The sequence below is a fragment of the Oncorhynchus kisutch genome, linkage group LG10, assembly GCF_002021735.2.
Source record: "Oncorhynchus kisutch isolate 150728-3 linkage group LG10, Okis_V2, whole genome shotgun sequence".
NCBI lineage: Eukaryota > Metazoa > Chordata > Actinopteri > Salmoniformes > Salmonidae > Oncorhynchus > Oncorhynchus kisutch.
The window spans coordinates 12,455,545-12,472,050 of NC_034183.2; the positions used below are offsets into that span (position 1 = coordinate 12,455,545).

The following is a 16,506-nucleotide window of genomic DNA, read 5'->3' on the forward strand; positions in this document are numbered from 1 at the left end:
GAAAAGAACCCCTCAATTGGGTTATTAAGGAATGGTGAATAAGGTGTGAGGAATTCTATGAGCATCCTCGGGTGGGTCACAAACCATTGCCTTATGATGTTTGATCGATGGAAACTCACATTATCACAAATGACCACATACTTTGGCAAATCCTCTCTAAACAGACCCCTCTCATCATCAAGGATGAGAGCCCTGCAGAGAGTCTATAAAAAGTTGAGTAGATGCTGGGTGTTGTATGGCCCTATAAGGGGGATATGGGTTAGGACACCATGCTCCAAAATAGCAGCACACATGGTGATATTTCGTCCCCGTTGGCCTGGCAAATCCACAGTAGCTCTGTGACCAATGATATTCCGACCCCGCCTTCTGCATTTGGTCAGGTTGAAGCCAGCCTCATCCACGTATTTAAAGTTGTGAGAGGGTTCACTTGATTCCAACTCCATTACACGCCATATCCCAGAACACACAGTTGAATTTGTTTTGGTAAGGAAGAGTGACATAAAATGTACATATATTGCATGTTCCTTCCACAGCAATGGAAATGTGTGGTTTATCCTTGCTCCTCTTCTTCCTCCTCTTGGCTGTTGACCCTGTTAGTTTCCTGGTCCATCCATTATTGGAAAATTGCAACTCTGTGTTGTGTTCTGTCTATATATGCTTGCCAATTGATTCTTCATGTGATGCACCTTTGAGCAGTTTAGACAACTGGTTGATTGTTGGTTGAACTAACACTTTACATTCCTTCATGAGTGAGGGTCAATTTCACCTGCACGATTCATCAATTCCCGTTTTCGTACAAAAGGTCTAATAGAAATGTGTAAAACTATGCTTGACAGTTTATGACAAATAGTTCAACAATTTTGCATGTAATGGCTTATGCAAGGAACTAATGTCTAGATGTTTTGAGGGGTAAGACTATTCAACAGAGAACCTACTTCTACTATATTTTGATCAACATGACATGAGCAATTGATAATGTGGAAAAAAGCTGACACTTGTACATTATCAATTGCAATTTGTTCAAAGGAATAAGAAATTGCTTAAATGATGTACACAAGTGACTAGATGATTTGGAATTTGTACAAGTATTATCAAGAATTGCACTTGTCATCTAAGAAATGCACCAAAGCGACTGAGAAAAACTGTAACACCATTTGCCTCATAACACATCCCATTCGCATAAAGTTAATAAATCCGACTGTTAAAGTTAATAAATCAGGCTGTTAATTGTAGCCTGTGGAATATTGTCCTACTGCTCTTCAATGGCTGTGCAAAGTTGCCGGATATTGGTGGGAACTGGAACTTGTACTCGCCGATCCAGAGCATCCCAAACTTGCTCGATGGGTGACATGTCTGGTGAGTATGCAGGCCATGGAAGAACTGGGACAGTTTCAGCTTCTAGCAATTGTGTATACAGTAGATCCTTGCAACATGGGGCTGTGCATTATCATGCTGAAACTCGAGGTTATGGCGTCAGAATGGCACTACAATGGGCCTCAGGATCTCGTTCTGTAATTTTCTCACTTATTTTTATTTTTTAATTTTTTTAATTGAACCTTTATTTAACCAGGTAGGCAAGTTGAGAACAAGTTCTCATTTACAACTGCAACCTGTCCAAGATAAAGCAAAGCACTTCGACACATACAACAACACAGAGTTACACATGGAATAAACAAACATGCAGTCAATAATACAGTAGAAAAATAAGTCTATATACAATGTGAGCAAGTGAGGTGAGATAAGGGAGGAAAAGGCAAGAAAAGGCCATGGTGGCAAAGTAAATACAATATAACAAGTAAAACACTGGATTGGTTGATTTGCAGTGAAAGAATGTGCAAAGTAGAGATATAAATAATGGGGTGCAAAGGAGCAAGATAAATAAATACATACAGGGAAAGAGGTAGTTGTTTGGGCTAAATTATAGATGGGCTATGTACAGGTACAGTAATCTGTGAGCTGCTCTGACAGCTGGTGCTTAAAGCTAGTGAGGGAGAGAAGTGTTTCAAGTTCCAGAGATTTTTGTAGTTCGTTCCAGTCATTGGCAGCAGAGAACTGGAAGGAGAGGCGGCCAAAGGAAGAATTGGTTTTGGGGGTGACCAGAGAGATATACCTGCTGGAGAGCGTGCTACAGGTGGGTGTTGCTATGGTAACCAGTGAGCTGAGATAAGGGGGACTTTACCTAGCAGGGTCTTGTAGATGACCTGGAGCCAGTGGGTTTGGCGACGAGTATGAAGCGAGGGCCAGCCAACGAGAGCGTACAGGTCGCAGTGGTGGGTAGTATATGGGGCTTTGGTGACAAAACGGATGGCACTGTGATAGACTGCATCCAATTTGTTGAGTAGAATGCTGGAGGCTATTTTATAAATGACATCGCCAAAGTCGAGGATCGTAGGATGGTCAGTTTTACAAGGGTATGTCTGGCGGCATGAGTGAAGGATGCTGTGTTGTGAAATAGGAAGCCAATTCTAGATTTAATTTTGGATTGGAGATGCTTAATGTGAGTCTGGAAATAGAGTTTACAGTCTAACCAGACACCTAGGTATTTGTAGTTATCAACATATTCTAATTCGGAGCCGTCCAGAGTAGTGATGCGGGATGGGCGGGCTGGTGCGGGCAGTGATTGGTTGAAGAGCATGCATTTAGTTCTACTTGCATTCAAGAGCAGTTGGAGGCCACGGAAGGATAGTTGTATGTCATTGAATCTCGTTTGGAGGTTAGTTAACAGTGTCCAAAGAAGGCCCAGAAGTATACAGAATTGTGTAGTCTGCATAGAAGTGGATCAGAGACTCACCAGCAGCAAGAGCGACATCATTGATGTGTACAGAGAAGAGAGTCAGTCCAAGATTTGAACCCTGTGGCACCCCCATAGAGACTGCCAGAGGCCCGGACAACATACCCTCCGATTTGACACACTGAACACTATCAGAGAAGTTGTTGGTGAACCAGGCGAGGCAATCATTTGAGAAACCAAGGCTGTTGAGTCTGCCAATGAGGATGTGGTGATTGACAGAGTCGAAAAGTCTTGGCCAGGTCAATGAATACGGCTGCACAGTATTGTTTCTTATCGATGGTGGTTAAGATATCGTTTAGGACCTTGAGTGTGACTGAGGTGCACCCATGACCAGATCTGAAACCAGATTGCATTGCGGAGAAGGTATGGTATGGCTTCAAAATGGTCGGTAATCTGTTTGTTGACTTGGCTTTCGAAGACCTTAGAAAAGCAGGGTAGGATAGATATTGGGTCTGTAGCAGTTTGGGTCAAGAGTGTCCCCCCCTTTGAAGAGGGGGATGACCGCATCTGCTTTCCAATCTTTAGCATTAGCATTATTATACTTAGCATTATTCACAATTCATTCATGGTCCCATCAAGATGGCGTAGCAGTGAAGACGTGTTTTGTTCGTGTCTCGTGTACTTTTGTATTTTTTGTATTTTTTGTATATATATTCCAATTTTATTTTCAATCGCTTTTCGATTTTTTATTTGATTATACCTTCTGGTAACCTGCCTCACCCAATGTGATACGGTATCGCTATTATTTTAAATTTTAGAACACATTCAAGAACCTCCAGAAGCTAACCAACTAATTAGCTATTAAGTCATTGTTAGCCACTGCTAGCGGCTTTTACCTTCTGCACAGATACCAGCCCTGTTCTTAGCCTGGATAATACTCGCCAGTCTACCAGTATCGGACTGTCTCTCCACAACAACGCCGGATTCCTGCCGTGATCCCTGGACCACTACTTCTGATCTTCACAGCTAGCTTGCAGCTAGCTCACAGTTCGACCTACTAATTTAAAAAATGACTGTCCAGAAATAACTCTCTCACTGTTGCCGCCTGCTACCAACCCCCTTCAGCTCCCAGCTGTGCCCTGGACACCATTTGTGAATTGAATCGCCCCCCATCTAGCTACAGAGTTTGTTCTGTTAGGTGACCTAAACTGATATATGCTTAACACCCCGGCAGTCCTACAATCTAAGCTAGATGCCCTCAATCTCACACAAATCATCAAGGAACCCACCAGGTACAACCTTAAATCAGTAAACAAGGGCACCCTCATAGACGTTATCCTGGCCCTCCAAATACACCTCCGCTGTCTTCAACCAGGATCTCAGCGATCACTGCCTCATTGCCTGTATCCGCTATGGGTCCGCAGTCAAACGACCACCCCTCATCATTGTAAAAACGCTCCGTAAAACACTTCTGTGAGTAGGCCTTTCTAATCGACCTGGCCCGGTTATCCTGGAAGGATATTGACCTTATCCCGTCAGTTGAGGATGCCTGGTCATTCTTTAAAAGTAACTTCCTCAAAATCTCAGATGAGCATGCTCCATTCAAAAAATGCAGAACTAAGAAAAGTTATAGCCCTTGGTTCACTCCAGACCTGACTGCCCTCGACCAACACAAAAACATCCTGTGGCGGACTGCAATAGCATCGAATAGTCCCCGCGATATGCAACTGTTCAGGGAAGTCAGGAACCAATACATGCAGTCAGTCAGGAAAGCAAAGGCCAGCTTTTTCAAGCAGAAATATGCATCCTGTAGCTCTAACTCCAAAAAGTTCTGGGACACTGTAAAGTCCATGGAGAACAAGAGCATCTCCTCCCAGCTGCCCACTGCACTGAGGCTGGGTAACACGGTCACCACCGATAAATCAATGATAATCGAAAACTTCAACAAGCATTTCTAAACGGCTGGCCATGCCTTCCTCCTGGCTACTCAAAACACGACCAACAGCCCCCCCCCCCGCGCAGCTACTCGCCCAAGCCTCCCCAGCTTCTCCAGCTTCTCCTTTACCCAAATCCAGATAGCAGATGTTCTGAAAGAGCTGCAAAACCTGGACCCGTACAAATCAGCTGGGCTTGACAATCTGGACCCTCTATTTCTGAAACTATCCGCTGCCATTGTCGCAACCCCTATTACCAGCCTGTTCAACCTCTTTTTCATATTGTCTGAGATCCCCAAAGATTGGAAAGCTGCTGCAGTCATCCCCCACTTCAAAGGGGGAGACACCCTGGACCCAAACTGTTACAGACCTATATCCATCTTGCCCTGCCTATCTAAGGTCTTCGAAAGCCAAGTCAACAATCAGATCACTGACCATCTCCAATCCCACCGTACCTTCTCCGCTGTGCAATCTGGTTTCCGAGCCGGTCACGGGTGCACCTCAGCCACGCTCAAGGTACTAAACGATGTGATAACTGCCATTGATAAAAGACAGTACTGTGCAGCAGTCTTCATCGACCTGGCCAAGGCTTTCGACTCTGTCAATCACCATATTCTTATCGGCAGACTCAGTAGCCTCGGTTTTTCTAATGACTGTCTTGCCTGGTTCACCAACTACTTTGCAGACAGAGGTCAGTGTGTCAAATCGGAGGGCATGTTGTCCAGTCCTCTGGCAGTCTCTATGGGCGTGCCACAGGGTTCAATTCTCGGGCCGACTCTTTTCTCTGTATATATCAATGATGTTGCTCTTGCTGCGGGCGATTGATTATCCTGATCCACCTCTACACAGACTACACCATTCTGTATACTTCTGGCCTTTCCTTGGACACTGTGCTATCTAACCTCCAAACGAGCTTCAATGCCGTACAACACTCCTTCCGTGGCCTTCAACTGCTCTTAAACGCTAGTAAAACAGTAAATACAAACAGTAAATACAACCAACAAGTTTGTAGAGTCACAAACTTTATATAATTATTGCATGCTAGAAATATGGGACCAAATACTACACTTTTGACTACTTTAATACAATGGGGGGACTATGTTCAGAAAGTGCTCTTACTTCTAAACGGTTCATCCGATGTGGATGAAAATACCCTCAAATTAAAGCTGACAGTCTGCACTCAAACCTCGGCCGCTGTACCATTTCAAATACAAATTGCTGGAGTACAGAATCAAAAACACTGCCCCAATATTTTTGGAGGTCACTGTAATTTGCTGTGGCTGAAATGATTAGCACATACTGAATCTCAAAGTAGTTTAGATTGTAAGCCTTATTTGTGTAACTACCATTGCATGACAAACCAATAAAAAGGCATTGTTTCATTAATCAGAGGAAGTTGTGTTATCATTATTTGCATTGTCTAACCTGAGGCCGAATATACATTTGGTTTTACAAATTCAACTGAACAACATTTATTATAATAATAAATAGATACACTATTTTATTTATTTAACCTTTATTTATCCTTTATTTAACTAGGCAAGTCAGTTAAGAACAAATTCTTTTTTTACAATGATGGCCTACCAAAAGGCAAAAAGCCTCCTGCGGGGACCTTTGGCTGGGATTAAAAATACAAATCATTAAATAAAAATATAGGACAAAAAACACATAACGACAAGAGAGACAACAAAACACTACATAAAGAGAGACATAAGACAACACAGCATGGTAGTTAGATTCAAATGAAGAAAGTTATGAATTAGACATTAACCTTTTTTGGATAGGGGGCAGCATTTTCACTTTCAGATGAATAGTGTGCCCAGAGTGAACTGCCTCCTACTCTGTCCCAGATGCTAATATATGCATATTATTATTAGTATTTGATAGAAAACACTCTGAAATTTCTAAAACTGTTTGAACGATGTCTGTGAGTATAACAGAACTCATATGGCAGGCGAAAACCTGAGATAAATCCAACCAGGAAGTAGGACATCTGAGGTTTGTAGTATTTCAAAGCTTGGCCTACCGAATACACATTGAGATATGGATAAAGTTGCACTTCCTACGGCTTCCACCTATGGCTTCCACTAGAACCGTCTTTAGAAACTTGAATGAGGATTCTACTATAAAGGAGGGGCTCGTGAGACCTGTTTGAGTTAGTGGTCTGGCAGAGAGCCTTGGTCTCATGACGCATGCTCCTGACAGAGTTACCTCTCGTTCCAGTGCTGTTCTGAAGACAAAGGAATTCTCCGGTTGGAAGATTATTGATGTTTTATGTTAAAAACATCCTAAAGATTGATTCCATACATCGTTTCACATGTTTCTAAAGGACTGTAACGGAATTTTTCGAGTTTTTGTCTGGATGAAGTGCCTGCGCCTCATGAAGATGGATTACTGGGCTGAACACGCTAACAACAAGTGGCTATTTGGACAAAAATGATGGAACTTTATGGAACAAATCAGTCATTTATTGTCAGACTGGGATTCCTGGGAGAGCCTTCAGATGAAAATCATCAAAGGTAAGTAAATATTTATGGTTGTCACGAATATTACCGAAGGTGACTCCCCTTCTTGTTCAGGTGGTGCTCGGCGGTCGTCGTCGCCGGCCTACTAGCTATCACCGATCCTTTGTTCTGTGTTCGTTTGGTTTTGTCTAATTGGTATCACCTGTTTCTTGTTTGGTTGTTAGGGTGGGGTTATTTAAGTTTGTTCAGCCCGCTTCTGTTTCGTGCGGGCTTGTTCCTCTGTTTTGTGTTAGAGTGTATTTTGTTTGCATTTTGGGTTTCGCGCTGTCCGTTAATATTTCTGTTCATTTGTTTTCCTACTTTTGTTCATGTTATTTTTCCTGGACATTAAAGCGTGTTTTTCCCCACATCCTTTTGCTCTCTGCGCCTGACTCCACACCTCTTCACTCATTGCACATTACAATGGTGTTGTTTCTAACTTTGTTGATTCCAAAATGGTGGATATGCCTCTGGCTGTTTTGGGTTCTGAGCGCCGTCCTCAGATTATGCTTTTTCCGTAAAGTTTAAAAAAAATCTGACACAGGGGTTGCATTAAGGAGAAGTCTATCTTTAATTCTGTGAATAACACTTGGTATCTTTTATCAATGTTTATTATGAGTATTTATGCAAAATCACTATCGCTAAGCAGTTGACTTTTGAAGCAGTGTTCCGAAACCTGTTTCATTCAATCAGAATTACCCGATCAATGACGTCTGAAGATGATTTTTGTCGAACAACCACCTGATTGGTTTGGTATTGGTTTTGGTGTAAGACAATAAGGCTACTCTGGGACATCTATAATAATTTGGCTACTCTAAATAATTTTGACCAGCAGGTGCCACTAGTGTACACTGTGTTGATCAAAACCTTGAGTAATGAACCTATTTGACATAATTGGCTGCAAAGCATCAATGCTTCAGGAAGCTTTGTTTCACCACCACTAGATACACACAGGGACCCATTTTCAATTGTCTAAAATCTGTGGTCCTCGCCTTGCCTCTCCTCTCCTTGTGGGAGGATTTTTCAGTCATCTGGTGATTCTCAGTAACTATACTGTTCTCAGAATGTAAACAGAATCTGTGTGGATTAGGCAAGGTAAACCAACAAGACATGACGGGTCTGGGCCATATCTGATCTTGTGAAGGCTACTGGACACGCCCATGGGTTAATCATACATAGACAACATCGTCCTGAACTTGTAAAGCCCTCTGGACAGGAACATTAGGTAATCAGTGAGGGGCAACAGTAGGAGGGGGCATGTCACGCCACCAATATAATCTATGCCCCAATGTCTGAGCCAATAAGAGAATGGAAACTAAGTAAGATAACAAGATTCATGAAGTGGAGTGATGACGTTATGTAAGAGTAAGACTGTATAAAAGCCAAGCACTAAGAATGAGTTGGTTCTTCCTTGGAATTGCTCGGCTTTGTTACTCTCTGTAATAAAATCTATTTGAATTCACAAGCTCCGGTATCTGAGAAGTATTTGATTCAATATTTTCCACAACATCCTTCATCTGCAATAGTTTGGAAAAACTGACCAGAAGTAAGTTATCCTAATAATAAGCATCCACCATATTATTTTCACCTGTCAAGTCGTTTTAGTGCAGTTGATGGGAGACAAGGAGAGGACAGTTTTTTAGCTGATTTGAGAAAGAGCCAGGCCCGGTTTCCCAAAAGCATCTGAAGGTGAAGTTCATCGTTAGAACCTTCATAGGTGCATCATTAAAACTCTGAGCTGTTTCACAAAAACATAGTTCTTAACATTGCACTTGACAATGCTTGTGGTCTAATGCCTGCCTCGAGACCACTCGTACGAGACCACTCGTAGGACAGCTAAGTGCTTCGCTAGTGCTATATTTGCCCTCCTGTGTCACTTTATACACAGAAGATCTCCACTAAACATAGAATCAATTACAGGGTTCATCCATATCTGTGACCTCCAATAACTATAGAACAAAGTTGACTGCAGATAACTTGCCAATGTCTTTGCAATTGATACAAACAAGCAACGCATATAAAAATGAGTCAAATGAAAACCGAGATGACTGCATTCAAATATAAATATTAGGCTATAGGCCTATTTCAATCATATTGAAATACATATGTTCAATCAATAGTGTTCTATTTTGCTACTTGTAGGCTACGGTACAGTGGTTCTTCCTGTAAAAGTAGCGTCGTACTGCAGCACAGCTTGCGGACTGCCGCAGAATTCTATGACACGTTATTTAAGTGTCAGCCATTGTTGCCATAAATGCTAGTTACTATTAGTTTGTCCACCAGAGGGCATCTATGAGAAGCATTTGACTGTTTTTAATATTGGCTGGACGAGAGAATTTAAAAGCTTTTTTTGTAAGGACATAGTATATGGGATTGATTTTAAGAAATGTAGCTTAATTAATATTATGGTGTTTCTATAATGGTATATCTACCCGCAAAACCCCAGTCTCAACATCAACAGTGAAGAGGCGACTCCAGGATGCTGGCCTTCTAGAGAGAGTTCCTCTGTCCAGTGTCTGTTTTTTTTGTCCATCTTAATCTTTTATTTTTATTGGCCAGTCGGAGATATGGCTTTTTCTTTGCAACTCTGCCTAGAAGGCCAGTGTTTTGCAGGCACTATTTAATGAAGCTGCCAGTTGAGGGCTTGTGAGGCATCTGTTTCTCAAACTAGACACTAATGTACTTGTTCTCTTCCTCAGTTGTGCACCGGGGCCTCCCACTCCTCTTTCAGAAGGAATGGTAAATTGTGTATCAATAAATTAACCATGTGCCATGGAATCGGTACATCGAAAATATCTTCCCAACTATTTTGCAATCTGTATGGCACAGCTGTCAATTTTTTGGTACTTAAATGAAACTGGTGTAAATTTTTATTTAGCACAATTTTCTTTCACCAATTTTGATCTTTAATGCAGTTCCTTAATTTTTCCCCCTTCCACTTGATAAAGGTTCCAATTGATGAAGTAATTTCTCATTTCTGTTCTCCGAATTCATATTCATTATATAAATAGGCCCTTTTAATTTTGTTGAATATTTAAATTTTTTGCTCATACAGTATAATATAAGCAGGTCGCTAGGTGTAGGCATAACCATAAGCAAATAGGTAAACTATTTGAGATTTTTCCACAAATAGACAGGTATTTTCATCAAGGACACGTTGTTTGCAGAGTCCACAAACAGGAGCTGGAGTTCCAGAGCTCACAGGTGTGCCTGGCACAACCCAGCATAATCTGGTTAAGCCTTACTGCTGAAGTTGACTGGTGAAGGTAAAGTTTCAGGTCTTGGAAACATCCGGTTTGATACCTTATTACCCTCGCACACAATATTGGTTAAACTTAGACTACCACTCAAAGATGACACACAGGAAGCATTGGGTAGAACGTTCAATAGAAAAACATGATTTACATAATTTCCCATGAGCCTCAAGGGGGAGGGTGTAGAAGTGGTCCTTTCCTATGTACTACATCTAGCACTTAGACATGTTCTTTGGAATCTCTGCACTGCAAATTACATAGAGCATCACACATTCTACAGTAAAAACAGTAGCCTATACCACACCATTACAGACTGCATTTTTACGTGACTGAAATACTGGTGTTCAATATGGTTTTCTGGACATAACGACAGGTGTCACGCAGGTGTATGTTCTTGGTCCTGTACTGTTAAAATGGACTTGTCTGTAAAATAATTGTAATCTGCACTTGCATGATACTGTTATGTATGCTATTTCCCCCACGGTTGACCAAATCAAATCAAAGTTTATTTGTCACGTGCGCCAAATACAACCTTACAGTGAAATGCTGGTGTTCAATATGGTTTTCTGGACATAACGACAGGTGTCACGCAGGTGTATGTTCTTGGTCCTGTACTGTTAAAATGGACTTGTCTGTAAAATAATTGTAATCTGCACTTGCATGATACTGTTATGTATGCTATTTCCCCCACGGTTGACCAAATCAAATCAAAGTTTATTTGTCACGTGCGCCAAATACAACCTTACAGTGAAATGCTTACTGACAGGCCCTAACCAACAGTGCAATTTTAAAGTAAAAAAATAGGTATTAGGTGAACTATAGATAAGTAAATAAATAAAAACAACAGTAAAAAGACGGTGAAAATAACAGCAGCGAGGCTATATACAGTAACGAGGCTATATACAGGCACCGGTGAGTCGGGCTAATTAAGGTAGTATGTACATGTAGGTACAGTTTAAGTGACTATGCATATAAGATTAACAGAGACTAGCAGCAGCGTAAAAGAGGGGTTAGCAGTAGGGGTGTGGGGGGACACAGTGCAGATAGTCCGGGTAGCCAATGTGCGGGGGCACCGTTTATTTGGACTAATTGAGGTAATAGGTACATGAATGTATAGTTAAAGTGACTATGCATAGATGATTAACTGAGAGTAGCAGCAGCATAAAAGAGGGGTGGGGGGGAGTGGCGGGACACAATGCAAATAGCCTGGGTAGCCATTTAATGACCTGTTCAGGAGTCTTATGGCTTGGAGGTAAAAGCTGTTGAGAAGCCTTTTTGTCCTAGACTTGGCGCTCCGGTACCCCTTGCCATGCGGTAGCAGAGGAAACATTCTATGACTGGGGTGGCTGGGGTCTTTGACAATTTTTACGGTCTTCCTCTGACACCGCCTGTTGTAGAGGTCCTGGATGGCAGTCAGCTTAGCCACAGTGATGTACTGGGCCGTACGCACTACCCTCTGTAGTGCCTTGCAGTCGGAGGCCGAGCAGTTGCCGTACCAGGCAGTGATGCAACCAGGATGCTTTTGATGTTGCAGCTGTAGAACCTTTTGAGGATCTGAGGACCCATACCAAATCTTTTTAGTTTTTCTGAGGGGAAAATAAGTTTTGTCGTGCCCTCTTCATGACCAAGCTCTGAACTACAGTCTGCCTTCGTATTACTGAAAAACTTTATTAACCTGAAATAAGTATTGAATTGAGGTAAAAATAAGTTTGAGAATGCATTCAACATGACTGATTTAAGCATATGTTCTTTGGATGGCGTCCATACTGATCATGTCCCTGCTTACAAATATCTGAATAGGTGAAAAAACGTCTTAAAGCATATTGTGATGTTCGTGTGTATGAACAACAACGATATTCGTTCAGGTAGTTTACTGATGATTAGCTTCTAAAGTAAATAATACATAGCACTAAAACTGTCTCATACAGAGTGTGGGCTAGTCATCTCTGACACAAAACGGGGAGATCCATCATCCATGCAGTGAGATACCAGCCAATTTACAATAGGCAACCAGTGAACAGACCTACACTCCATCCCACAACAAGCTTTTATAGCTGCCTTATGCAAATGACTCAACACTTGAGCATACTTGACTGGGTGGCCAGCACTACACTCCCCTCTTAACAATGCTGAGTCCTTTCAGCAAACACTTTAATAGACTACAGACAATGCTTAACTACAGTCAATATCCTAACGCTTAAACTTGTCCTTTTACAGTAAACATGAACTACAGTGCAATAATTGGTCCTTTAAGTACATCAACAGTATGTTTATTTGTGTCACAACAGTCTTTCCAGAGTTAGCTCTGTAGCGAGCAGCTCTTTTTTTTACACCTTCCTCTCAAAGTCGTTGTCTACAGTCTCTTTCTCAGACGTAGTGTTTGTTGGGGCTGTGAGCTGCACTTTTGGTTTTGCTCTTTGGCGCCGGCATTGTGCAGTAGGTCTAGTGGTGTGGTGCAGCCCTTTGTGTGAGGAGTGGCAGGCCCTTCCATAACATCAGTGTGGGAATAGGAGGGGGTGACATTGGGAGACATTACATGTGCATCTTTGCTTGTGGAGGCAGCTGGTGCTTCAGAGTCCATCTCCAGGTTGATTATTGGAATCAGGTGTGTTAGCTGGCGCTGGGGCAAATGAGTGACGCCACTCAGGCCCCCGAGGACTGGAGTTGCCCATCCCTGTTATAAAATATACTTTAAAGCAGGTCTCTAAAACCCTGTTCCTGGAGAGTGACATCCTGTAGGTTTTTGCTACAACACCAGCTGTAACTTACCTGATTAATTTTATCAACAAACTAATTATTATAATCAGGTGTGCTAGATTAGTGTTGGATTGAAAACCTACTGGATGGTAGTTCTCCAGGAATAGATTTGGAGAGCCCGGCTTTAAAGTATTGAGATACATTCAGTTCAGATTGTAGTTAAGTGCAGCTGTGTAACATGTCTGGAAGATCATTCTGTAAATCAAACAAGGGGTGGTCAAACTAAGAAATGGCAGTTCAAAATGGCAGTTCAGTGACACTGTGGTTGTTGTTAACATATACGAATTGTCAAGAAATATATAACGTACAGGGAAAAGAAACAAATCGTGATCAAAATAGAGAACAATGGAATTTAGTATTAAAATCCTTCTGCTTCTTACCGTTAGCTGTTTAGCTAAAGTTGAGAAGATTTTTCAGGGCCAAGAATTAACCAGTCAAGCTTCACATGCCCCTGAGAGATTTGTTCCACAGTACAGGCCTGCACCAGAACCAGCCAGCTTTCACCCAAGGGCTGTGCAAGGGCCTGCCAGGGTCCAGAGACCGACGCAAGTTAAACCCTTTGCTCCAGTCAAAGCAGACCTTCAATGAGCCTTTGACCTGGAGATATCCTGAAGATCCAGTCAAAGAGGTGCAGTTGGCTATTGATGAGCAGAGACCGCTGCCTGTGCCTGCCAGTAGCATTGCAGTTCAATGTGGGGAGACTGCTGCTCGTGTGGAAGTCAAACGAGGTCTGCTCGGTATCGGCCAACTCATTCACCCAGCGGATCTTACCTTGGGAGGCTGTGCTGTCACCGGGGAGGATGCTTCCGCTCAAGTTCTGATCTTTGTCACTGAGCTGCACGAATGTGGCAGCACTCTGACGGTAACATTGAGCATTAGCATCGTTATGACTTTTCTAGGTTGACTACCATTGATTTTCTTACAATGCCGTTTGCTGCTCTGATTCCAGATGACTGAGGATTCACTTGTCTATGTCTTCACACTCCGTTATACACCAGCCACGCTGGGCAGCAGCCGCATTGTTCGGACTAGAGAAGTGGTGGTCTGGGTTGAGTGCCACTATCAAAGGTGAGTTGACTACACCTGCGTTGGTACTTTTTTTCTGCAGTTCAATCAACTTTGGATACACTTCCTTGGCCATTTGGTTTCACATTTAAAGACTCCTTTACAGAAATCATTATGTGAGCAGTGATTCAGTGAAGCCCACCTGGAATCCCTATGCCTCCACTAAGGTTGCAGAGGAGCTCCTCTACTTCTCCCTGAGGCTAATGACTGGTTAGTAGCTGCTTGTCCTTGCCATATTGGCATTGACTTAAGTGCTGTCTCTGCACTTGTTTAAACTATGGTGTTGCCAACTGCCAAATGTAACCGCCGCTTAGTTATTGGAATGAGGTGGCTACCCCAGAGTACAAAAGGATGGCAGTTATATTTGCCATGATAAAACCACACTGCTGATGTACAGACCCTGCTCTAGTTTATCTGACTTGGAATAAGCATTTGACTGTTGCCTTGTCTTCGCAGACAACTGGCAGTTGGAGAGACCCAGCAAAGAGTACGTCCTTGGAGATAATATTAACTTTGAAGCTTCTGTCGTCCAGTTCTTCCATGTGCCCCTCCGAGTCTTTGGACAACTGTGTAGCCACAGTCATCCCAAACGCCAACACTGTCCCAAGATATGCCTTCATCGAGAACCGTGGGTGAGTATCCTTTGTAAGGTACTTTATCTAGTTCCCATTCCCTCCACCTGCCCACACTTTATCTAGTTCCCATTCCCTCCACCTGCCCACACTTCAGATCAACAGCCATCTTGAATGGCATCCTTCCAGAGTTTCAGCAGTGTAGGTAGCCTAATTTTGATTTTGTGGCCTTCAGTTGTCTGGTCGACACCAAGCTGACAGGCTCCAGGTCCCAGTTCATACCTCGCACCATGGATGACACGCTCCAGTTCCAGATCGAAGCCTTTAGGTTTCATGTTGTGAACACTGGCTCAGTGAGTAGTTAATCCTGAGATCTTCTGCAAATTAGCTTCGGAATGTCCAAATTTATAGACTTGGCTGTTTTGCTTCACTTCAATCAAAAATGTATTATGCTATGCCCAATATGGCTTGTGTTGTACCCAACATGATGTTGCTTTGAATTGATGTCAAATATACTAATTCTTATGTGGTACCAATGCTGAGACTTCAACTAATTTCAACAGCTATACATTACCTGCCTCCTGAAAGCCACAACAGCTTCATCCCCTATTGATCATGGGAACAAGGCTTGTTCCTTCTCAAATGGGTAAGTCTGGCTATATATGGCAAGGTGTGCACTTTGCTTGTACATACTATATGCAACACTCTCTTTTCAATAGAGAAGGGAACCGGATCCAGGTACATGTGCACTACAGTCCAGTGTTTGTCATTCCTGGACAAAAATGTGCACCTGGGGTGCACACTTGTCCTAATCAAGTACTTACAGACTTGATTCACGTAAGCCCTTGGCTGCAATCTCTAGTGCTAGGCTGGAAAAAAGTGCACCCTCTGCGTAAATTATTTGTTCTGTTTTGCGATGTCAGACCCCAGTAAGGTGACACCAACAGCTAGTATAATGGATCCTAATAAATCAAATCAGTAATGTTTTCTGCTCTTCCTAGGTTTCCGGTGGGAGCAAGAAGCGTCTATTGGTCCTCTCGACATCAAAGAAAAGCTTCTTGACTGATGGCCTATTTAATCATTTGGGCTGACTTTCCTGTTGAAAAAACACATAATGGATCATTAAAAAAAAGATGGATTTTAAGGGATTTGTCTTTTGTTCATGAGCTTTTAACGTGTAACTAGGTGTAAAATGAAGTACTATATTTTGCTTGCTAGCTACTCTTGTAGTTTAACAAGAGGTGGTAGCTAAGCTTGATTACAAATTGACAACTGTGCCAAATGGCTACCTATCAAGGTTCCTGTGGCTAGCCAAAAAGAGCATGTTTTGAAAATTAGATTTGTGCTTCGAGTAAGTATTATCACCACAGGCTTTTTAACATTCAAAGCAACTGAGAAGTCAGTGGAAATGTCACCTTGCAATGTCATGGCTACACATGTGAGTGCTACGGGTTGGTAGTAATTTAGGCAGGTTACCTTAGTGTTCTTGGGCACAGGGTCTATGGTGGTCTGCTTGACAGACTCAGACAGGGAGAGGTTGAAAATGTCAGTGAAGACACTCGCCAGTTGGTCAGCGCATGCGCCGAGTACACGTCCTGGTAATCCGTCTGGCCCAGCGGCCTTGTGAATGTTGACCTGTTTAAATGTCTTACTCACATCGGCTGCGGGGAGAGCGTGATCACAAAGTCA

General features: G+C 42.5%; 1 protein-coding gene across 1 annotated transcript; it reads left to right on the plus strand.

Moving 5' to 3' along the window:
* Nucleotides 1-13,369: 13,369 nt before the first annotated feature.
* Nucleotides 13,370-15,927, plus strand: LOC109897450 (zona pellucida sperm-binding protein 3-like). Its single transcript, XM_020491940.2, is given in 8 exon segments — nucleotides 13,370-14,042; nucleotides 14,130-14,248; nucleotides 14,352-14,455; nucleotides 14,702-14,804; nucleotides 14,806-14,877; nucleotides 15,053-15,170; nucleotides 15,381-15,463; nucleotides 15,819-15,927. Coding segments are annotated over 8 exon segments (1,077 nt in total). The 5' UTR covers nucleotides 13,370-13,625; the 3' UTR covers nucleotides 15,880-15,927.
* Nucleotides 15,928-16,506: the final 579 nt, after the last annotated feature.